Source organism: Vigna angularis, chromosome 4, assembly GCF_016808095.1.
Source record: "Vigna angularis cultivar LongXiaoDou No.4 chromosome 4, ASM1680809v1, whole genome shotgun sequence".
In the NCBI taxonomy this organism is placed as follows: Eukaryota; Viridiplantae; Streptophyta; class Magnoliopsida; order Fabales; family Fabaceae; genus Vigna; species Vigna angularis.
Window position 1 is genome coordinate 12839996 of NC_068973.1, and position 26302 is coordinate 12866297.

The following is a 26302-nucleotide window of genomic DNA, read 5'->3' on the forward strand; positions in this document are numbered from 1 at the left end:
ATGACTGAATTACATGAGGATGAACTATTATATGTTAAATTAGTTTCTAAATCAGTTAATGGCTAAATTACATAAGGATGAGATAATCTAGAATGAAATATTATACAACAATATAGACATAACACATATATCTATCATATTATACTATTGACATAACAATTGCGAAAAGTTACAAGTAAAAAGAAAAAAATTCCAATAGTACCTCAATGAAATCGAGTAATTTGTCATACTTTGCCTTCCGGAAATTTTATAATAAGCATACTCAATTTGTTACTAATACCTTTAATAAAAATGAATCTTAATTTATTATATCAAAGTAATTATTTGTATCTACTATATAAAGTGGTAATACAAACATTTTTCAACTTGTCGTCATTTTGAGTTTTATTTATGAAATAAGATCATAAGTAAAATATAAAATATTTCTTTTCCTTAAAGAGTTTCATATTTAATACTAGAATCTTTTGAGCTGAATGACATCCTTTGTATCTTCACCAAGTATCCCTTCCAAAAACGACACACTCATAAAAAAACAATATTTATGATAGAGTAGAAAGAATGAGTGAATAATAATGACAAAGAATCACATGAAACAAAATTAACATGGTCTGTATGAAGTTTAAACAAACTTTAACCTACATCAGGAGAATTCACTATAATTACAAAGATTACAACTTAGCAGACCAAACTCTCACTCACATATACAACTTGAACATTATTTTTTACAACAATGTCCTATTTATAATTAACACATGTGAAACATGCATAGACCAAGTGCTTCTCATTACATATCAGAGTAGCTACTAGACGGTTCTATCAATGGTTCAGTAGATATTAAGAGACTTAAATACTGAGACAATTTAGTGTTGAATCATATGATTTGTAGACCTCTAAGAAAGATTTAACAAAACCATTCTTTACAAATATTATATCCAACATACATCTTTTACATTAATAATATATTTATAAACATATATGCTTTACAAATACAAAATATGTTCTAAAACGCACTTGGGGTTCAGATGTTAATGTAAAAGTGGAGGAAATGGAGTTAAATAAACTATTAAAAATATAACTGAAAGCACATAGCATTGGATGACTGTATTGGGATATATATTTTCTCAATTCACGACACAAAAAGCTTATTCAAAACGTGGTTTAATTTGGTAAGATTTTGTCAGAGAATAAATGAGTAAAGTGGCACGTGTGAGTAATCGATGATCAATGAGTCAGAAGACAAATAAATGAGTAAACAAAATTGAAATTGACAGAAAAGCATGTCCTGTTCTGTGTTTGTTTCCCTTTGAATTTAGAAAAAAAAAAATGAAGAAAAGCAAATATCACCTTTTTCTGCGATTGACCTGGGTTGGTTCAATGAGCAATCTTTAATGTGAAAGTCCCCTTCTGTTTTAATATTGTTGGTATTTTTTTAAATGGTCAAGTTTGAAAATTTTTATTTTTTTGAATGTTTATTTTGGCTTTGACCGTTGACTGTTCCAACAGAACATCTTTTGCATGTAACAGTTTCGTTTGCAGTGTATCCAATTCACGGTTGATGCAAGGAACAGCCAAGATTTAGTCAGCCTTTGATGTTTGATGAAAATACTTTTTCAAATTTAGTCAGTAATGTAATGATTTCCAGTTTCTCTTTATGGTAAGTTTCACAACCACCCTGCATGGAGTTCTTTCTACTCAGCTTTCCATATATGCTGCACCAATTCTTTTGTACATAAGTAACACTTTCTGAGCATTCAAGCCTATAAGAAAAGAAGTTTCTTTGATGGAGAAGGTTGAATCAATTGAAGAGGCCATGGAGAGCAAGTTGCCAAAGGAAAAGCCTAAATCTCTTGCCTTAAGGAGGAACCTGGAGAGGCTCCAATTGGAATTGAGAAACGTCATTGAAGGAGTGAAGAAAAATAATGGAACTAGGGGGCTTCCTAGATATGGTGTTGGAGAGGAACTTCTTCACCAAACAGAAGCCAATGGTTCTGAGTATTACACAGGTGAAAATCAGAACCTTTTTAGTTTTTTATTGCTTCTAGGTCGTTTTCTCGTATTTTTATTAATAGGGGTATACCAAAGAGAAATAAAAGTTAGATCTTTAAAATGATTTCTTGTGCTACAGTAGCTTACTTATGCAGATACCTCTAAAACCACACAGGAAATTATTCAGTGTTTAATTACACAGATGAAGAGGCAGTGATTGAGGTGAAGTTTTCTTCCAGGGCTGAACCAGTGCCTGAACCACTTTTGACACCGTTTATCGTCAATGAATCTGCTATAAACTCCAGTTGTATACATCCTGGTGAAGATTTCTCTAGCAAAGCAACAGACATTTCCCAATCAAAAGGGTATGATCATGATCCTTCTTTTGATATGTATTTCTTTTGAAAAGTCTGTGTAAAGTGAGAACGACCAAGCATGAGAAACTGAGAGTTCAAAGTGCAGAAAGTTAAAAGAATGTAGTTAAAATAAACTGTTTTCCCTTTTTGGTTATGGCTAATATCACGTTCTGGGAAATGTAATAAATGTAGAAATAGAACTAATTTTACAAGAAGGATGTTGATTTCCCTTTTCTAAAAAGATAATGATCTTCTATATGCAGCACTTATTCCAATTCAACCCATGCTTGAACTTATGGTGGTTATATTAAATTGGAAATCTAAAGGAGCAGTTGTATGCAGTATTTTTTGCAGTTTTTCCTATCCTATCTTCTGCAATATCAAACACCTTTCGTTCTAAACCTTGAGCCTTGAATTTATTGAGTTGTATGATACCCTTTTAGCCCGAATTACCTAATTGAATGTTATGTGACACCGGCATTAATAAACTTTAACAAGTATAATCTATATTACTGATGTTGAATTTGGTTAGTTAATAGCAATATTTGAAATAAACAACTATCATTTTCGTTTAATACATTCCAAAAGCTTATGAATTAATGGATTTGAGGCTGCATAAACTTGGTAGCAACACAAATCTGAAATATTGGTGGTGATTTTGTTTGCAGCTATGCGACAGATGCACCCCGGGATTCGGGTGATGAACAAGATATTGAAGAAAAGAGTCTGGTGGAACCTTTCGTGGAACAGTTTGTATTATAACCTTTAATGAAGGAAATTTGCATTAAGAATTCATTGGCACTTTAGAATAACTCGTCTAAGCATTGAATATTGGATTGAAGATTTGAACTGATTCACAGTATATTTTACGTCTATATAGGATTGAAGATCTTATGGAATTGCAGCAGGCACATCAAGAAGAAAATCGGAAGAATTTTGATAGTTTGAGTCTTGGCTTGGATGAGAAAGAGAAGAAGATTCAACCTGATGATGATTAGTTGACTTAGTTTGTTTCTGGTTTTCTGTTTTGTTAATGTTATTTCGTGATGTCATTTGAATAATGAGTGGTAATTTATGTTCTGATTTTCATGAATGGTTGAGGTATGGGACATGGTTTTTTTAATCGTATATAATGTCATATCTTGTTTGCAAAATTTTACCTTTTCTCTTGAATTAACATTAACCTTTTCTATTAATGTTTTGACATTTTTTTTACTATGACAAAAATGATTAAAAGAATGGATTTTTTTTCATGTTTTCATTATTCACGTAAAATCACAATGTATATATTAAATTTTAATTTTACAGCTTATAGTAAAAAGGGCCATGAAATCTCATACCTAAATTTTAGTGATGAAGGAATGAAAATTTCTGTAAATAGCTGCCTAATTATATTCTCTATTTAATAAGTCACTGTAGCTTTTTTTACTTCAGGCTGAACTAAACTAGATCACATATATAAAAATGTTTCCTAAACATACAACAATTTTGTAAGTGTGGCCTAAAAGTTACCTGTAACATCCCAAAATACAGTAATAACCATAATCAGAATTAATTACATTTAACAGTAAAACAGTGCAGTCTTTACAAAAATTTACGAGGTTCAAAACGTCGAACGGCTTAAAGTACAGAATGTAATATAGTCCAGCGGTATTCCAAGGTTCTAAGACTCATGTTTATACAAACATCAGCTGAACTTTCATAAGCTAAACAAATAATAAAGGCTACCCCATGTCGAGCACTCTAGTGCTCGACCTTAACCTCTACTTCAACCGGATTGGCATCTTCCAAAATCTCTTCTCCCAGCGTCTCTTCCATCAGATCACTTCCATCTGCTCCCATCCACATGGATGATCATCGCAAGGACAAGACGGACGTACAATGACGATCGACAATACAAGGAAAACGAGTGCAGGGGTAAGCTTATCGAATTTAATTCAAGTAAAATACACATTTCATAAACATAACAATCATGTCGATACTTCACAACATATAATTTAACTCATTCAATTACTCAACCAATTCCTGATACTAGACTGACTGTCCGGACTGTATGAATTCTGTGTAGCTACTACGTTTCTTGCACCCAGGTGGTATGATAACTGAATTTCTCCTCAGCTGCCACCCGAGGTTAGTCCGTTCCGTCCAAAGTAACCCTAAGGACTAGGACCTCCTGCCGTTCCCACACATGATGTACCCCCTCTACGTGAGGACGAGTACTCACGGAACATCAAGATGAAACGTCGGCTAAGCTTTGTCCACATTCATACATTACAATTCACAACTTTCATTCTAGAGTCGTTCCTCCCTGGAACGCTCATTCCCATTCCACAACCGTTTATTCATCACATATACTGTTCATCATTCATAATCTTTCAGTCCAATTACATATAATCACAAACGTTCAACCCTCTTTATAACTGGGATAACCGTGAGGAACGAGACCGGAGAATTTACCCCTTTCCAAAACATAATAGGACCGACTACGAGATAGATGGGCGACCTGTATTAACACGGGTGCTCGACACTGTCGGTCGACCCAAATGGACGACCTGTATTAAGGAGGTTGCTCGACACCGTCGGTCGACACATATGAAGGATTTGTATTATCAAGGACTCTCGACACTGTTGGTCGACACAGATGAAGGATCTGTATTATCAAGGACTCTCGACACTATTGGTCGACACAGATGAAGGATCTGTATTATCAAGGACTCTCGACACTGTTGGTCGACACAGATGAAGGATCTGTATTATCAAGGACTCTCGACACTGTTGGTCGACACAGATGAAGGATCTGTATTATCAAGGACTCTCGACACTGTTGGTCGACACAGATGAAGGATCTATATTATCAAGGACTCTCGACACTGTTGGTCGACACAGATGAAGGATCTGTATTATCAAGGACTCTCGACACTGTTGGTCGACACAGATGAAGGATCTGTATTATCAAGGACTCTCGACACTGTTGGTCGACACCGATGAAGGATCTGTATTATCAAGGACTCTCGACACTGTTCATTATGAACTATACGTAAAAGCCCTACATAGCTCATGCTCGACCAGAATCCTTCCCAAATGAAAGTATTCCAATTCAAAGAAGTTTACTGGAACACCAAACGGTCGAGAACCGTTTAATGTCGGACATACGTTATCTTAGAAAATTTGATATTCAAGTTTCACTTCTTCTAAGCATATATATTTCATATTCACACGTATCACTCATATCATACATTTCAACCAACATATACCATGTTCATGTAGTACAACCACGTTCGATTATGCATACTCAACCAATATACACCTCATACTTATGATCATATACCAACAATCAAATAACACAGTTCATACTTCATGCGACATACGTAATATTCATACAGTACAGGACAAACATAAGGATTAAATTTAATAAGCTTCCCTTACCTGGATAGCAGTGTACGCCCTAAAAGTATGACTTTCACACGTTCGACTACAGCTCTTTTCTATACTCAACAGCCACTTAAGTTTCTTCCACTAAATCGTTTTCAGAACTGAGATTGGTTCGGTCCAAAATGAAGATCACAGCAAGACGAACACTCCTACGGTGCTGCAAACGTGATCGGAGAAGAGATGTGAGTTTTACAGTAGAGAGAAGTTAAGAGTTTTTAGAGAGAAGTTGGAGAAGATGAAAGGGTGAGTTCTGAGGTTGAAGATGAGTGCGTGCAAGTGAGAGAGTGTTTTCCAAAAATCCAGTTTTGGTTAAACTCACGTTCGTTTGAACGAACGTCTCTCAAGCCGACACCTGCACACCAAACTCTGAATTGGAAGTTTCCCCCGTGACACGTGGCGTGCGTGCATGCAAAGATTGGTGCGTTTTTAATGTTTCAGAGTAATGATGTGGCTCGGTTTTTGTGCACAGCAGAGGGATTGATCAGATTTGGGAGTGGGTTTTAATGGCTGAGAAATGATGTGGCGTGCATAAGTGGTGAGGTGTCAGAATTATCTTTGTTAATTATCCAGGGTCTCACATTACCAAAAGCCACGGTTATGTAACTGTTGATTTTAGAATGTGTCAATAGGTAAATTGTAACTGTTGTTCCTAAACATACCGTTTTAGATTTTTTTTTTCTGTTTTTTTTTAGAAAAGTGTGTGACTTATTTATTTCTATAATAGATTGAGGAAGTAGAATAGGTAAGTCAAGCTAATTATAACAAATATTTTATTAGAATTATTATTTAATTTTCTATTGTTAATTCAATCTCTTAATTTTTTGTTTTTGGGTTTTAATTAAAGAAAAGGGTCCACAATGAATAATTAAATCTTTTAAGAATTTGAATAATATAATTTGAGTTTTTTTCAAGTATAAAGGAACGATTTTATTAGTAGACACGCTATCTTTATGTCAAGGGAGTTAAATAAATACGTCTATTTATGTTTGTAATATGATAAGTGAAATGTATTACTACTGAAATAATGTAGTCATTAGAATATTGTTGGTATTAAATCAAGAAGTTCACGTACAAAAATGTATTGGAGTACTAGAAGATCTAGTACTTAGAGAACATATATAAAAAAAAAAAAACATAACATGATAAAGAATGATGATATGATATATTAATCGGTTCTTGAGAAATATATACAAGAATCAAATGCACTAATTCACATAAAATTTATGAAAATCACACATTCAAAAAAGAAAGTGAGAATTACATATAATTCAATTGTTTGAAGTTCTTGAACTTTAGTAAGATTACATTGTATCTAGACTAATAATGTCATTACTAACACTATAATGTAATAGAAGAATATAGTATTTTAACTAACTATTAGAAGAATAATCTAATAATACCCCAAGAATATAGATGTTGTGGATCCGATGATCTAGAGAGTAATAAGTCCTCCTACATCACTAAGTATATTTAAGTGTTACTAGAAAATTGCTACCAACAATTAATATTCATTAAATTCATACCAACAATTAATATTCAATAAATTCAAACTTTGTTTGAGATTGATATTGTTTTGATTTTATAAATTATTACTATTTGATTACATATTATGTTATTATGTTAAGTAAATTATGTATATGGATAATGAAATAGAAAAAAATACTTCGACAAATTAAAAATATATGAGAATGACGATAAATATGTATAATATATAAAGAGAGATATGAATTCTATTACTTCTAAAAATGATAATTTTCATTATAATATGAATGTATATAGTGTATGTATTACTTAATAATTATTATAAATACTATATACCATGTAAGAACCTGTTTTTCTAGTTTACAAAAATTGATTTTAGTTAAAGTTAAAATGTCAAGTTAGGTCTAATAATATAAAATAAAATTTCATTATTTAGTTTTTTTTTAATTCACTATTTTTAAATTTCTTTTTCTCTTTATGTTCTTTGTAAGTTTCTAAAGTCTTAATCTCCCTATGAGAAGTAATATCTTCGACCTTTTTAATTAATTATATTTTTTATTTTTGGAGTAAAAGTTCTCCTTTACTTTCTAACACATGCAATAAATTCTTCTTTATATGAACCATGCTATGAGTTATATATGAAAATGTCATTTTGTTTCCAAAAAGAAAATGTGAATTGATGTTTAAAATGAGTTAGAATAAATAAAAATTGACTAATGAATTTTGGAAATTAGTTAGGTAATATTTTGTATGTTGGTTAGGGATATACACTTGACTGTTGGGTTAGTCACTGAAGTGATAGTATTTCTTGTAAGTATATAGTATTATCATTAAAGTGTTTATTTGATTAATGAAGTGGTACAGCTCAAGGTATGACTTAAGGTTAGAGTGAGAGAGCAGTTGAAACAATTATATTTCTTATGGAACTCTTTAAGCAACAATTAATCATTGATCAAGTGATGAAAACACAAAATTTATAAGTAGAATTTGGAACTTAGTCGCTTGATGGAGCAAACCATGTTGCTCAATCGATAGTGTAACACTTGATTGATAAAGATTTAGTATTGATTCTCTCTATCCTAAAAGTGTAAGATTTCGGAAAAATAAAATATCTAGAAGGATGGTATGGGTGGAACAATATTAATTAAAATAAGAAATAATGAGTTTTATAAAAGTGAAATGTGACACAATTGGTTAGAGTTTGTTATGGTTGGAGGTTATTTGTTTGATTTTTGTTGTATGCATAAGGCATGTTTTAATTCTTTTTATTTTTATAATATTTGAATGTGTGGTGTGTGATGTTACTTGTATTGTTTGTTATATGTATGATAAGATAAACGTGATAGTCTATTTAGTTTGGTATGTGGTATGAAACTTGAGGGTGGTGAAAACCTTGGTTGGAGCATAAATGTATTTTTTTAGGTTTTTATGATTGTGTATGTTGATATATTGATCATGTGGTTATTGGTGTCTGGTTGCAAGAGAAGAAATTTTGGGGTATATGATTAATTCTTTAGGTTGTTCAATTCTGATATTTATTTTCTATTATTGAGTGGTTATGGGTATATGTTATGGTATTGAGGGTTCATATGATTTGTTGCGATTTTTTTTAGGTATAAGATATAATTTTTTATCTTGTGCAGAATCTGGTTATAGTCAATGATCATGGTTATAGTGGTATACATTTTTAAATGCTTAAATTTTTGGATTGATATATATGATAAATTGCATAAGAATTTAGTGCATAAACGATGATTAACCACAAAATGGATGGGTGTCATGTTGTTTGAGGTGAACAATCATGTGTTGGCTTAATCTGTGATGTTTAAAATTTCGGTAAAGCATGGCATGCCTAGAATTGTGTTGTATAAGCTTCAATCTTTATTGTTTAAGTCTTGAACCATGTTGTTTAAGCTTTGATCCGAGTAGTTTAAATGTTGAACCATGTTGTTCATGTTTGTGGATGTGTTGCAGGGAGTTTTGATATGTTGTTTGAACTTTAACTTTGTTGTTTTATGGTTTTGAGTGGAAGTTGATATGTTAGGCTATGATTCGTGAGGTTAGAAGTTTAATCCTTATGGTTTAAGCTTTGAATTTATGCTCTTTAGGCTTGAAACCATGCTCTTTTCAGTTTAGTTTGTATTGTTTTAAGTTGACCAGTGTTGGTTGCTTTGATCTTTGTTGTAGAAGTTTTGATTTGAGCATGTTATTGTTGTGTCGAGTGGTTGGTGTTTGGAATTGAGTTCTTTATGGTTTGTGCCAGGTTATTTAAAGTTGAATAGTAATGTTTAGGTTGAATTTGTGATGTTATTTTAGGATTAAATTTGAGGTGGTTGAACTATTTGTGATGGTTGTCAAGTTGTATGTGTTATTGGCTTTGTTGTTTCATTTCATTGTAGAGTTGTGTGGTTGGTTGTTGAGTTATATTTGAACATGACTATATTTGTAGTTATTGTTGAGTTGTTTGATGTGATGTTGATTGTCACATCAAACAGGGATAGTTGCATCTTTCTTCATTGTTCTCTACCTTTCACACTCCTATGTTCCTATTATTATGTTTAAAATTTATTTTTTTAATGAGTTTATAATTTTGTTGTACATTGTTCATTTTTTGTATGTTGGATATGTAACTATTGTATGCTTGAATATATTGTTTATTGAATTAGCCTTAGTTTTCAGTTTTGAGATTTAATATAAAAATTATTTACTATCTCCAAGTTTTTTGAAAAAATGTGTTATTTTAAAAAATAAATATAAGAGGAGACGATAATAATTTATAAGCATTGAATCTTGAATTGTTCGATTGGATAGTTTAAGAAGCGTAATCATTTTTTTCATATTATTAATTCATATAATTTAATATACATGTCTTAAAATTCATGAATATTTGCAACTATGTTTTGTATTGATCTTCGGGAGCATGTTTGATTGTGGTTTATAATCACTTTCACTTCGTGTAACCTGAAAACCAATGTAAAATGTTAACAAAATTTTGTGAAACTTTAGATATGTTGTTCGAAATTTATATGTTTAATAAACTAAAGAAAGTGAATATTCTTGAATCGGATATGGTTAAACCTTGAATACAAAAGCGATCAAAGTGATAATTTAATATTACTGAAATTGTGTGAACAATTTCAATATATATATATATATATATATATATATATATATATATATATATATATATATATATATATATATATATGTATGTATGAATCGAGATTAGATTAAATCACCATGCATCAGTGTTGAGTACGAGAGAGGACCATAAAAATTTATACAATTTGCACAACGTAATGAGGGTAGAAGTGATAATGAAATGAAGTTTAGATGTCCTTGTGTCAATTTTTTGAATAAGAGAAAGTTGAATGCAACTGAAATTAGGGAACATCTTATCTATCATGGTTTCCTTCGAAGTTATAAAACATGGACATGACACAAAAAATTTATAGACTTTTCATCTATCTCTCTAACTGAACATGTATTTGATTGCACCATGGAAGATCGACCGAGAGAGACAAATTAGAGGACATGATCTGTGTTGGCATAGAAGCTTTTGCCCAAGCGCATATGTATGAGACGACGCCTACTAACACGAAGACTCATTTGTATGTCTATTCAACTAACTTCACACGGTTGTCAGCGGTGTTAAGGTTCATGAATTTGAAGGCAACCAATGAATGGACCGATAACAGTTTCGCACAATTGTTGTTGTTGTTGAATGAAATGCTACTAGATGGAAATACTCTAACCACTTATAATTATGATGCGAAGAAAATTCTTTGTACGATGGGTACGAAGTATAAAAGGATACATGCATGTCCGAATGGTTGCATATTATACAAGAAAGAGTTCAAAGGTTTGAAAAAATGTCTGAAAAATGTGTTATCACTTTACAAGCAGAAAAAAAATAATGAAGATAGTGGCTAGATAGAAAATGATGGTTTTGCTTTGAAAGTAGTTTGAAACCTTCTAATCGCGGCCAGACTTAAGTGTTTGTTTGTGAATCCAAAAGACGCTAAAATCTTTAGATGACATGCATATGAGATAACAATTGACGGACTGGTTCGTCATCCAACCGATTTAATGCAATGGAAAAATATTGGTCATGAATTCCCTCAATTTGGTCAAGAATGTAGAAATCTTTGGCTTGGTTTAGCTAGTGATGGATTTGGTAATTTAAGTACCAATCATAGTTGTTGACCCATTAAATTGATAAGTTTTAACCTATCTCCTGGATTGGGCATGAAGAGAAAGTACATGATGTTGTCTATGATGATATCTAGTCTAAGGTAGTCTAGAAATGACATAGTTGCTTATCTTAGTCCACTAGTTAAAGACTTGAAGTTGTTGTGGGTTGATGGGGTTGAAATATTTGATGTCTTCTTATCTGAAACTTTCATGATGCATGCAATGTTACTTACATGAAATATTTTTTTTTTGTTTTCAAGTATATGTTTGGTGTAAGTAACAATATGGGGTTCAATGATGTCTATGGGTTCATTGACCCCCAACTCACTCATGAAGGCAATAAATTTGATGACATCAAAGCATACGTCATTAATTGTTTTGCATGAGGGAAGGAGATATATATTTTGTCCCTTATATTGTTGTATAATTGTAGTTTGTTAACTTGAAAGTTCCATCTATAATTTTAAGACATAAAAAAATAAGTTATTATTTATTTAAGGCAACATTGATAACAACTTGTGGTTTCCCTACCAGTGTGTAGTTTTGTTCATTTCACAAGTCTCCTCCCAAACATCTCAAACAAGTAGGTAAGAACCTCAATGTTATGAGCTTTCTTTGTTATATAAGTGTATATTAAAACATTTTTTTTTCATAGTTAAATTGCAGCACATATGATATTGTTAGGGAAATCAACTGCAAATGCTAAAAAGCTTGGATGGTTGACCCTCAAAGTTTGGTATTTTGGTCCATACTTTCTTAAAATTGTTTTATTCCACCGATATTCCTTAATTAGTTATAATTATGATGATATATTGTAGTGTAATAGACAAACCGACTCATATGAGTGTGGTTACTATGCAATGCATTGGGTGACAACCACTATTTGTGCCCATATTACAAGTGGTTGGGAAACAATAATATTTGATTTTAATCAGTTTTTTTTCTCCATTGTTTTGAAATCATATACACTAATTGAAATCATTGTATTGTGTGCAGAGATTCAAGACTCATATTCCAATTCCCGCCAAGTTTATTCATTACATACGGAAAGACCTTGCAAAATATGTAATATATTTGTACAATAGTATGTAAATTTTAGGATATAATAATTTGTACATTAGCATATTATAATTGGTACATTGAGATAATTTATGATTATAATTTTGTTTTTGATTGAAAAATATATTATGGTTTGTAATTACTTGTTGTACATACTTGATTGCATAAGCAAGTCTGTTTCTATGATGTAGGATGTTATAGAAACAAAACCATCTTTTAAAAAAGATGCATACTTTAGGCAACGATTATGGTAAGAACTGAGGCAAAAAAAGTAAATGACTTTGATTATGGTTCTAATCAAGGTCATAGACCTTTATATTAAAAAAAATATTTTAAGTAAAATCGGACCTCTGACAATGATTGTCCCAATAACCAAACCATAAAAGGATTTGCAGAGGTTCCAAAAGCAACTGCGGCCATAAACCCTATCAGATTTTAAATAATTATTTTATTTTAAGGATCTATGACAATAGTTCCTCCCATAATCGTTGTCATAGATGAAGTATCTGAAAAACACTAGAAGGAAGGGTTGAATAATGTTATTGGAAAACTTTTTCACAATCAATATGATATAACACCTTAGTCAAGATTGAATGATTTTACAAAGATTGTTTAAAGGCCCGACTTTGAAATAAATTTAAACAATGTGTTTTTTTCAAGTGTTATTCAATAGTTAAGAGATATTCGTTGCAGTGTTTGAATAAGTCTTCCTTAAACAATCATGGTATTCCTTAATACGCTGCCTAGTTAAGTTTCACTCACTCCTGGTTGTGCAGTATTTTTCACCACTCTTGGTATCCCTAGACGCTCCTAATATCAACCTGATACACCTTCTAGTTGAGTTTAACTCACTCTTGGTTTCCACTAGACAATCCTAGTATCCCCTGATACATTGCTTAGTAATCCTTAACTCTTTTGAACTAATCAACAAGTGTTCTAATTCTTTTCAGAATGTGCAATCAATTTGATTACTTACAAGTTATTAGACGATTACTCTCATATAGAGGATATATGTTCAATACAATTCAATCTCTACAAACTCGCTTATTTGTTTTTCTCTCTTTTCTCTCTTTTCTCTCTTCTTACAGATAATAAGCTAATATTACAATTAAGCTTGAGAGTATTTCTAACTTGAACTTTTTCTTCTCAGATATTCTATTTCAGTTCTTGAGCTTGTATATGCTTTTTCTCCTGACGATATTGCTTTATAATATTCTCTTCGTAAGTTATTCTCTTAATTCTTTCTTCAAATCATCTTTTGTTTAAAGGCTTCTCAAAAGATGTCTGTTAGACTAACTTTTTTCTTGAATCTTGTGTATTCTTAGTCTTGTCTTGTGAAACATCTGTTGGTTAGTCAAGTCGTTATAGCATACTTGTTTAATCAATACTTTGATAGAAGTAGGTTGTACTATTTTTTTGGCATGACTTTTGATGGAGAGAACATTCCGTGAATGTCTTCTTTGTTTCTAACGTCCAATTCTGATATATATCCGATGGAGCAGGTGGATGCGTGTAGTAGACTATCTGCACAAAGTATAGTAGATATGCATGCAACAAATATGTCTTTTCTCTTATCACTTTTGTTGTTTTTGAACGTTGGGCAATTAATTACATTTAATTCTTGTCAAGAATAACTAGGTGCTTTTTATATTTTCTACCATTCAGGTAGCATTTTATCATTTAAGCCTTTTTACTAAGATACTAAGCATTAATTGAAGCTTCATCATTGGACAAAGTGAATGGTGTAGCTCATGGTAGTGTCTAGTCTATTGTAAACGCTTTAAGATTTCTACTTTCTTTAGTTAGAGCGTTTAACAAGTTGTCTTTCACATGCTTTTGGGATATTGATTAAGACTTTCAAAATACTTACCAAAAACACTTTTGTTTATATGAAAGTTCTGATTGATTACTATTTGATACAATATAGCTTCTGCGCTTAGCAAAACTCTCTCATTGACGCTTTAGGTTTTTGGGAATCATTTAGTACAACGTCTAGGTTAAGCTTAAGCGTTTTTCTATGACTTTCCTAGGTTACTAGATTTTCAACATATTTAACTTATCACTTATATTTCAACTATTATGATATCTTTAGTGATAACCTATTCATATGCTTATTTCGTTTAATGTTGATTTGTTAAACTTCAAAACATGTAAGAGTGTTTAGACATTTTAGTCATATAAATGATTTTATCTTAACAATACATCCTTAAAATTAAATAATTATTTAAAATTTGAAAAAAGTCTATGACAACTGTTGTATGTAGAATTGCTACCAAAAATTCAAAATTATATTTTTTATTTTTATTTTTTTTCGACTTACTACTTTGGTTTTCTTATAATCAAAGCAAAATCTTTAAATTTTGTTGCTCCTGTTCTTAACCGAAACAAAAAACTCTTCCTTTTTTTATCTCTTTTGAATATGTTCAGTTCACAAATCGCTGTCAATTATAAAAAATAATTGTTGTTGTATTTATTCACTAATGTATAAAAATACGAAATGTAAATGAGTTGTCAATTAAAAAATAAATCAATAAATTTGAAGAGTAAATATAAACTTATCATAAATGTAAAAGATTAAATACTTAAAAACAAACTATATATATATAATATTATATAATATATTTATTATGTATAATATATATAATATTCGTACATGGATTGATTGTATCACACAGGGAAAAAAAGGTGTAATAAGAAATTATATACTATTTTATTAGAGTTAAGAAAATTTAATATATTAATTGATTTATTCAAATCAATCTTAAAAAACAAAGAAAAGGAACGTATATAATTGTACACGCCCTGAATGTAGTAAAAATATATTATCGAATGTATGCTTATTAAACGTTAAATATAACATATGATGAATTCTATGCAATGAATATTGCGTACACATCAGTATTTAACATATGCATTTAAAAACACACAATAATATTGATTATATTTATAAAATATAACATATAATTAATATTTAAAATTATGCAATTAATATTACACACGTTATTAAAATATCGTCAGTTTATGTCTAAATCTGGTAATTTTTTTAAAGAATGTTATTTTTATTTAATTCTTGTTTCGAATTTTAAGAAAATATTAATTATGCTTTTAATATTTTTATTTAACTTTATTTTTAAAGTTGAAGACGATTAATATTTTAGATTAGTTATTATTTAAAAAAGAATCGAAAGTACAATATACTAAGATTTTTCTTATTGATTCAATATGAACCCATTTTTCTGTCATGGAGGCTCTGCATGATCGAATGATGAACGTGGTTTTTATGTTGCAGTTTCCGTGCGTAGTTTATATGTGAGGATGCTGCGGAATCGTCTCAGCATGTGTTCTTGCGTTGTTTAGTTGCTTAACAACTGTGGTAATGGCTTCAAGAATTGATTCATCTTTCTTCTACATTCACTATACATGCTTGCGTTCATGCTAACGTATTAGCCAGCTGAATCTTCTGCTGTGGTGTATATTATCTGTCTATTTTGGTTCATGCGAACTGAGAAATAGTATTCTGTTTTGTAATAATTACAATTTTTGCTGACACAAGACATGTTGGACTAAGAAGTTTTTCAAGTTAGAATGATCAAATGTTATATAGGTGAGGAGAACTGATTTTGTAAAATTGAGTTTAATTTTCATTTTTGAATATTAATATTAGAATTATTTTAAATAAGATTTGTTATTTATTAGATTTATTTTATGATCAGTCATCGAGTTATTATCAAACTATATTGATATCTAATTCATGTTTGAGTGAATCTATAATGTAGAAATGAAATGCTTCATATCAAACATGTTTTTCGGCTTGCTTAACATATATTATATTGTGACTGGAATGTGATTTATTGAGTTCATCCATGCAAATCTTGTATTCACATATAGGGAAGACTTAGTTTTTTAGACTCCTTTTATGGTTGACTTGTGTTTTGGTATGCTTTTCTTGTGAACTTCTATCCAGTTTTTTTTTTTTTTTTTTTTAACATTTAACATACCTTAAAACAATACTCAAATTCATTTAGCACCGATGACCTCTTAAAACTCATTAAGCTTTTTAACTCGAGTATGACTTCAGATTTTTTGTTAAATTTTTTGTGTCTGATTTTTTTCTTGAGTCTTTAAAATATACTAATATTAGTGTATTAAAAATATTTTTAATATATTCTAAATCATCAAATTATTACCTACCATTGATATATTTTAAAGACTTATAAATATGAAAATTTATGATATGTTTAAGCGTGTTCATGTTTCCAAAAATGGAACATTCCTTTATGATATTTACGGTTGGTATTTTAAATCAAGTTTATTTTTAAAAGCCCATTTAAATGTAGCTTTATAGCGTGAAGTGTAAAAAATTGCATTAATTAAATTACTTTTGAGATAAAAGAAACATATTTTCTTAAAACTTAATCCCTCTTGAAACTAAGTTCAGGAAATTAAGATACATTATATGCTTTAAGCCATATGATCTATATAAGAATATATTGGTTGAAAGCTTGATTTACAAGCAGAAGAAATGCGATTAAAGCTAACCAAAATATAGTTAAAAATACTGATAGATATGGGGGAGATAATTATGGCAATGCAATCTCTATTATTGTAATGCAAACGTGGTTTAATCTGGTATGAAATTTTATGAGAATAAGGTGGTGAAAGTGGCACGTGTGAGTCAGGAATAATGAATGTTTTATTGTGTCAGAAGTGAGAGTAGAGAGTGTCAGAAGGCAAAGAAATGAGTAGCAAAACACGACCACACTAATCGGAGCAGATGAATTGATGAGTGATGATAATATTGACGGGAAAGCATGTCCTTTCCCTTTTCGCTTGAGAAATCTCTTTTCATCACTCACTCACTCACAACAAAACCACACCATCTCTTTCTCCCTTACAACCACCATGGACTTCATCTTCAGGGCTGCCACTGTTCATCCCTCCAATCACTTCCCCTCTCTCCAAGCTTCTCGCCTTCACTCAGGTACTTCTCTTACCACCCCTTTTCACTTTCTTCTCTTCACTACTGCATTTCTCTCTCTCCTTTTGCTCTACATGCTTTCTTTCCTCTTGGTGTGAAAATTACGTCCTAAAGGTACGTCTTTTCCCTGGTGGGTGCAAGTGAGGGGGGAAAAAAAAGAGAGAAAGAGGGCATTTGGGTTTCTTTGGAATTGCATTGAACTTTCAGTGAACTGAACTCAAGCCCGTGTTCGCTAGTCAGAGAAGTTTAATTTCAAAGTTCCGGTTTTTCTGTTATCGTTTCCCTCAGAGGACCTCCACTTTGAAGCATGCAGTTTTGCTCTTAAAGGGTTGGCATTTATCAGGAACAGTTACTTTTGAAAAAACAAAAATTATTGTTCTGAATGTTTGTTTCTGCCATTGAATGTGTTGCAAGTGGACATCATTTACAAGTAACCGTTTCGATTGGTGTCTGTGCAATTCAGGGCTGATGTAAGGGACGGCCAGGATATGTTTTGGCTTTACAAGTTAATCACTCAGTAATGATTTCCAGGTTCTCTGTTTATGGGAACTTGGGCTTAATTAAGACAATAAATCAAATAACTCTGGCAGGTTCTGCCAAGCTTTTCCATATATGCTGCTCTTATCATACGAGAGTGCGAGATAATTGCGAATATAATAATTTCTCCGAAGCCTTAAAAGCAGAAATAAGAAAAAAAACAAGGGTGAGAGGGTGAATTGAATTGGAGTAATGACGCAGGAGTGTGATTCCTCAGAGGAAGAACAGCCTCAAGCTGCTGCTTTGAGGAGGAATCTAGAAAAGTTGAAGTTTGAAAGGAACAGCGTCAATGAAGAAATTCAATCGTATTTACTGGCGCGGAGAACTAATGAAACTTGGGGGCCTTCACGATATTTAATTTGGGGGGAGGAGAATGTTTCTGAGTCTGATGAAGGTGAAATTGAAAAGGTTCCAATTTGAATTGTGCTTATGTGAACTATTTTCTCCCTTGTTAGGGGCGTCACACATGTGTGATCTATCAGTTTTTCTGTTCTTGAATGCTTTCACATTTGGTTCTTTTCTGGATTTTTTTTGTCCTATGGCTTCACTTTTATCCTGAGTTTTGGATGTGCCCTGCAAATTGCTAGTATGTTTAGGTGGACGAGAATGGGGCAATAGCATTCTCCTTGTTACTGAGATTTTTAGAATGAGGGGATTACCCTCCAAGCCTTCCTTTTGCTTTAATTTTTACAAACAAAATTACTCAAATTTAGAGAAACTTGGATGATTTTAAACATCCAAATATGAAAAAAAAGGGTTAATTTCTTCACCTCCTATTCTCTTCCCCCAATCTTCCCCTCCTTGAACCTAAACATACCATGAAGAGCATAAGGGAACCTTAGCACTGTTAATTTTCCTTCTTGTTAGTGTTTTATAATCTTGTAAGTTGTACATTTGTAGCTGTAGGGAACATACAATACATTTATCTTTCCTATTGATGTTTTCTTTTGAGATGTACCTTTTATGGCATTAAAAATGGATCCTTTGTGCCAAAATAGTTTACTGATGAGGATTCCATTTGAACTATACAGATAAATATTCAATGCTAAATTATACAGATGAGGATGATGATGCAAAATCTCTTTTTCAATGTCCTTTCTGTGACTTCGAGTTTGATTTTTCTTCATTCCGTGCTCGTTTGGAAGAGGAGGATTGCTATGACCCAAGAGATATGGTATGACGGTTCTGAATTTTGAAATTTGATGTTTGGCTGAAGTTATTGCTAACATCATAACATGTACACTTCTATTCGACTCTGTTTCCTTTTCCTACTTTCCTTGATTAATTGTGAGACTGTTCATTGACTTTATTATAGTTTGTAAACCGTAGTTCATAGCTTAAGTTCAATTGTATATAACACACTGAACAAAAATTCTGTCTATATACTTGATATGTTGCACTGTTCTGATATGAGAAAGAAAAGGGTAAGGATAAAATTAACTAGCAGCCATTTTAGTTTAAAGCTAAGAAAGAATATTTAATGTTTCTGAACATTTCACTTAGGTAATTAAGTTGTAATTTAAATTTGAAAACTGACTGACTGTCTTAATTTTCCTATATCAGACCTGTCCTCTGTGTGAAGAAAATTTAGGGGAGGATGCAGTCAGGGTTGCACAGAATTCAAGCAAGGTAAATATTGCCCAACTCAATCATGGAATCTTTGTGTTCTTAATGTTATCTAGCTCACTCTTGGTTTTAAGAGAACTTGATTCTTGCCCAATTCAATTGAATATGTCAATAAATGATCTATACTTTCTATAGAGATCTTGGAAGTCTGACAAATCTAGCATCTCGTCGGGTGATACAGTAGTGTTTGACAAGAAACTTCCTGCCAGAGGAAGACATGAACTGGTGCCTGATCCACTTCTGACACCATTTGTTCGCAATCTGTCTGTTCCAAACTCCAGAGGTATCCAACCTAGTGAAGGTTTCTCCAGCAGTGCTTCAGACATTTCCAGTGGAAAGGGGTATGATCCTGACATTTCCAGTGGAAAAGGGTATGATCCTTCTTTCTCTGGTATTTTTGTATTGGAAGTATGCTTATATAGTGAAAAAGAGCACGAGAAACTGATAATTCTAACTGTAAAGCATTAAAAGAATAGCTAAAGATCAATTTTGTTTTCCTTTATAGACACTGATAATCTCCTGTTCTTGGAAATGTTATAAATGTACTACTATAACTAATTTAGCTGCTTCACTGGTATCTGCTAAATTCATAAGTGCAGTAGTCTATCTCAATTTATCACTATTGTAACTAATTCATTGTTCTATACATAAAAATAGTGATAATAATACTTCTTATGACATGGGTAATTGTTTATCCAATTTGACACATTATATATAGTGTATACATAGCGATACATTTCAAAATTGTCTGTGCGCTGTGGATTTACAAGACATATCACTCGGAGTGTATTTATTAGTTGGTTAACAGCAATCTATATTCTATTCATAATATGACATTTCATATATATAACACGACAAACTATATTTTGCTGTGGAATTTTTACTTTATTCTTTTCATTTGAAAGTTACTTTGAAAGCTTAGGGAGGTGTGTGAAACAAGGTAAATGTGTACGATATATTTTTACATTTGTCAGACTTAGAAATAACTATAAATGATTCTGTAGAGTATATTCATGAAGCCATCAACATTACTTATGCATTTTCCTGCTAGTTCAAACACCAATACATCATTCACATCGAAGCTTATCTTCCTCCATGATGAAATAAAAACCATTAGATGATTCAAATCCATTAAACAACTCAGCAGACAAAACAAAAACCATAGTGTCTCAGCGGCATAGCGACTATCAAACAATTCTTATCATTACTACATCAGACGATTCCTCGTCAGAGGAAACTAATTAGATGAACAAATGGTGTCAAAATTGTTCTAGTATAGGAAAAACAATGAATTTGTTTAAGTGTAATGTACCGGTATTAAAAATGAAAATTGATTGGTAGTCGTATTATGTATGCCAATATGTACATGTACTGACTGCCACTAAATTAGCTTGCATTTCTTGATAAACAATTCTGATTGTTTCTGTGAAGCTCTAGCTCCAACTATAGCTTTGCATAACCTACTTTGTTGGTGATTATGAAAACTTTCCTTCTGGACCTTGAATATGTCGAATTGTATGATACCCTTTTGGCCAAAATTACTTGACTGTCAATGTGATGAGACACCCTTATTAATATCTCCTGACATTTGTTTCACAAGCATGCTCTACTGACAAGCGAATCTATCTTACTCATCCAGTTACATTTTGGTGATTAAATACTTTTAACGAGTAGCAATATATGAAATGCTAACCTTATTTTTTCCTTTAATACATTACAAAATTTTCTTAACTAAAAATATTTGATGCATTGATAGTGAGGATAAAAAATTTGTGTTGATGCTGCATAAAGATAGTAGCAACGGCTGTATACTGTCTTAAAAACAGGGACAAAAATAAGATTTATGAAAAATTCTCTGCTTAAACTCAGTACTGAAACGTTGTTGATGGTTTTGTTTGCAGCTCAGAGACAGACTCGGGAGACGAAGAGGATATTGAAGAGCGAAGGCAGAAGGCATCTTTTGTTCAAGAGTTGATGTTATCAACTTTATTCTAGGAAACATGCATCTAACAACTTATAGACAGTCTTGCGTTCAGGTAGCGTTGATTCTTGTAAGAAAATAACTGCGTTTTGGTACGGTGCATGAATTTAGTATAGGTAATCTAAGTGCTGGATAGTCACAAAATTGGACGGTTGCCTCGTTTGCAGGCATGCATTATTGAACATCTGAACTTATTATGGTATATTTTAAATCTATATATAGAAGTTAATCTTTTGTATTATTTTATCATCATGGCAAGAATGAGCCATGATTCAAGTCTTTTGCACGGAATGCTTTTTTAACTCGAATTGGGATACGAGGCTTGATTGATTCTGACGGTTAATCTGATGATGAACTGGCCAGTATTTTTGAACCAAGTTGTTGTGCAAACCAGTTTAGTGTTTAGCCAAGGGAACTGGCCAGTCTAATTTGGTTATTATAACATTCCAACAGGTTGAACTTATGAGCAACTAATGTTCATTTTGTAGTCTTCAGCATTGATTAATCTCGTATGAAAGTAAGAGGAAAACTTGAAAGTAACCCAAATCAAACTCTTATATGAGAACTTATTCAGGTTGTTTATCCTTCATGAGTACACCACACATTAATCTATTTGCAGCAAATTTTTTCTTCCTATTTAATTCATTGTTTCGTGAAATCCAACACCAATCGACTGCAATGCAAGAAACAAGACATAGAGTAGAACTAATTAGCCAAATGTAACAGTTTAACTACCTCATGTGAGGACCTTGCATTCCGTTGAAGATAGTTAAGTAAAAGAGCAGTAACAGCAAAGAGAATTGATTTGGGATAGAAGAATATGATAATGGAATGGAATAACAACATCCATCATAAAGGTGGAAAGTATAAGAAAAAGGGAAAGGAAAGGAGTATAAAAGGAAGAGGAAGAAGAAATGAAAAAGAAGAGAATTCACTCGATGATGGATTGGATAACACCAGCACCAACGGTCTTCCCTCCTTCCCTGATGGCGAACCTCATTCCTTGTTCGCAGGCGACAGGAACAATGAGCTCGACGACCATCTTAACACGGTCACCGGGCATAACCATCTTGGACTCCTCGTCCTTGTCGTTCATGATGGAGGTCACCTTCCCCGTCACGTCGGTGGTTCTCATGTAAAACTGAGGCCTGTACCCTGCAAAGAACGGCGAGTGCCTCCCACCTTCCTCCTTCTTCAGAACATAAACAATGGCCACGAACTTGGTGTGCGGCGTAATGGTGCCAGGCTTCGCCAGAACCATCCCTCTCTGAATGTCCACCTTCTGAACCCCTCTCAGCAGAAGCCCCACGTTGTCCCCTGCCAACGCCTCGTCAAGAATCTTCTGGAACATCTCCACGCCGGTCACCGTCGTGTTCCTCGTTTCCCTCAAACCTACAAGGTCAACGGTTTCGCCAACTCTGATCGTCCCACGCTCCACTCGCCCCGTCGCCACCGTGCCACGCCCGGTGATTGAGAAAACATCTTCCACGGCGAGAAGGAAAGGGAGATCGGTTTGGCGCTGCGGAATGGGAATGTAGTTGTCCACTTCGTCCATGAGTTGGTAGATTTTATCGACCCATTCGTTTTCTCCGCGTTTGATTGCAGGGTTCGCCATGAGAGCTTCCAGGGCCAAGAGTGCGGAACCCGAGACGATGGGGATGTCGTCGCCGGGGAACTCGTACGAGGAGAGAAGCTCGCGCACTTCGAGTTCCACCAACTGGAGGAGTTCTTCGTCGTCGACTTGGTCCTGTTTGTTCAGGAACACCACCATGTTGGGCACGCCGACTTGTTTTGCCAACAAGATGTGTTCTTTCGTTTGGGGCATGGGGCCGTCGGCGCCGGAGACCACCAGGATGGCTCCGTCCATCTGGGCGGCGCCGGTGATCATGTTCTTGACGTAGTCCGCGTGGCCGGGGCAGTCCACGTGGGCGTAGTGGCGGTTTTCGGTTTCGTATTCGACGGTGGCGGTGTTGATGGTGATGCCACGGGCGCGCTCCTCCGGGGCGGCGTCGATCTCGTCGTACTTCTTGGGGGCGCTGTTGCCGAGGGAGGCGAGAGCCATGGTGAGGGCGGCGGTGAGGGTGGTCTTTCCGTGGTCGACATGCCCGATGGTGCCTATGTTGACGTGGGGCTTCTTGCGCTCGAACTTGCCGCGCGCGGCGCGGACGGTGAATTGGCGGCGGTGGGTTGTGGTGGAGGGTGTGCGGCGGAGGACGGTGGAGGGCTGGAGGAAGGAGGAAGAGAGAGTGGTTAGTTTATGAGTGGTGGTGGTGGAGCGGAAGGGTGTAGAATTTAGAGAAGAGGGTGAGGAAGAAGAAGATGAAGATGATGCATGTGGGAAGAGTATGAGTTTGGAGGAAGCAGTTGCAGAAGAAAGTGCCATGGTTTTGGAAAATTGGGATTGTGGAGAGTGAAGAGAGAAGACGAGGTTTGTGTGAAGTGTAAAGTCTTATTTCTGTTATCTGGTGGTGGTGTTGGTGTTGGTGAGAGTGTGTGGATGGATAAAATATGACCTCATATCACTTCTATCCTTTTTCTGCCTCAATTTTTCAAGGATCACATTATTCTCTCTTTCTCATGTTAACCCAACTCAAATGCATATCAACCAGGATTTTGTATCTTTCATTATAAAACTATTTCCACATGGCTAAAATATAATATATATTTTTTCACTTTTTTTAAATTCTTATTCTGAAAAAAATATATATATTTAGTTAAATTTATTTGTTTGGGAAGGATGTGAACTTAGAAGAAATTTTTTATTTTCAAATATTAACATTGAATTATGATTGTGTGTGTATTTGCATGCATCAATAGTAAAAAGAGTGGGCAAAACTTCAAAATGGAAGTGATGAGTTGGGTTTCTCTTCTCATCTCCCCATTGTGCGTAAATGATAATGGCGAACCAATCTACAATAATGATGAAACTATCCCAGATGTTGTCAACACATTAGTTTTCATCGGAAGGATATATAAATCTGATGAATTATTATTAAACCTGGTTGTTTATTATCTTTCCTAGTGAAAACTCTTGTAAGGAAAAAGTCTTTGTACCATTTTAAATCTCCTAAGGTTTTACATCTAATTGTATGTATATGATGAATTTCCAATGCTTAGGTAAACAATCACAACACATTTTCATAAAATCAACGCACAAAAGCATAAGTTATATAATATAAAATGATTATACATAAATTATCTCATAACAAAATATGATTAATGTCAGTATAATCAAATCATATATCATTATCAAATTTATGGATCTAAGTATCACATGAGTATACAGAATAGGTGTTAAAATAAGATTAAAATCAAATCACAATATAATATATATATATATATATGGATGCAAATTTTTTTGTTACAAACTATCATAATGTTAATTGAAACTATTATGTCACAATCATTAGACTCGTGTTAAATTATCAACAAATATCTAATTTCACAGTCAATATCAACTAGGATTAATTGTAATATATATAAGTAAGGTCAAATATTATTTTGACAAGTGAGTACAAACTTCACTTACACAAGTGAGATGTAAAAAAGTCACACTAAGATTAGAAAACTAAATTAATATCTTTCAAAATACAAGTATAGAATATGTCATAGATACTAATTTTATCCAAAATACTTATATTCATATATCAAAAGTAAGTTTAAAACATTCAATATTAAAATTAATGTATTTTAGACTAGAAGGAACTTTTCATATATATACCAAAAAAAAAAGACCAAATTTTCTTTTTATCTCATTTTCGCTAAATATATTAAAAAAAAGTTACAACTAAAAAATACCGACAAACTTACCCAAAATCTATTCTCCAACTCTGCCTTCTTTAATAAATTTTAAACAATATTTTACATGAAACTAATACATCAAACCTCATATAATACATAAAATCCCAAATTCAAAATAACACATAATATAATCATAACCCAGACACTTAAACATGTAAATATTCATCATATTCACATAATTTCAACCCATATATATTCTAACAAAAATAGTATATGTATATGGAAACAAATGAAAGAAAACAAATTATAAGTGACAAAAGTATTAAAAACATATCAATTACAAACACAACAATCATATATAACATAATAATCACAAAAGTTAATGTTACAAATTAATATTCAACTTTAATACAATATTCAGCAATGAAAAATTTAAGAAAGAAAAGAAAGTATAACCAAAAGCATGCGAAGATTGAAAAGGAAAAGAACTGTTTCGGTCGGATCTGGTCTGACCTTGTTAAAACACTCAAGAGTTTGCCGAAGACCGGGCGGACGTTGCTGAATCTCACGAACTGAAGCAGACCGAGCGGCTCTGTCTCTAGGGGGCACTAGAAGCTGGCGAAAACCGGACGGTTACCTCTTTGTCGAGGGTTGGACGCGCTAGGAAGGGCCGAACGGGCTCTCTCATCTTCAATTCCTGGTTGTAATATTCGTTCTCCCTCCTTGTTCTCTAAGCCGGGCGGTCGGGCACCTGTCAAAGGCACTCCAACGCTCAAGTCAGTAGTATGACCGAGCGGTCAGTAGTATGACCGAGCGGTCTGTAATGCATGTATATATTGCATCGTAAGCAATCTGTCCAGAAATCATACGTGGAACCTTTATTTATACTAATTGTAATGGGCTTTTACCTTTCATGGGCCTGATAACGGC

At 33.1% G+C, this 26302-nt stretch overlaps 2 protein-coding genes across 2 annotated transcripts; one reads left to right on the forward strand and one right to left on the reverse strand.

Moving 5' to 3' along the window:
- The first annotated feature begins 17194 nt into the window (after positions 1–17194).
- Positions 17195–21872, forward strand: LOC108331147 (protein DEHYDRATION-INDUCED 19 homolog 5). Its single transcript, XM_017565777.2, has 5 exons — positions 17195–17490; positions 19056–19198; positions 19588–19653; positions 19786–20021; positions 21552–21872. Exons 1-5 carry the CDS (start codon positions 17292–17294, stop codon positions 21643–21645), a joined length of 738 nt encoding a protein of 245 aa, XP_017421266.1. The 5' UTR covers positions 17195–17291; the 3' UTR covers positions 21646–21872.
- A 479-nt stretch (positions 21873–22351) lies between these two features.
- LOC108329868 (elongation factor Tu, chloroplastic) lies at positions 22352–24131 on the reverse strand. The gene has a single exon (XM_017564226.2). The coding sequence runs from the start codon at positions 24012–24014 to the stop codon at positions 22563–22565; it is 1452 nt and encodes a 483-aa protein (XP_017419715.1). The 5' UTR covers positions 24015–24131; the 3' UTR covers positions 22352–22562.
- Between the last annotated feature and the right edge of the window lie 2171 nt (positions 24132–26302).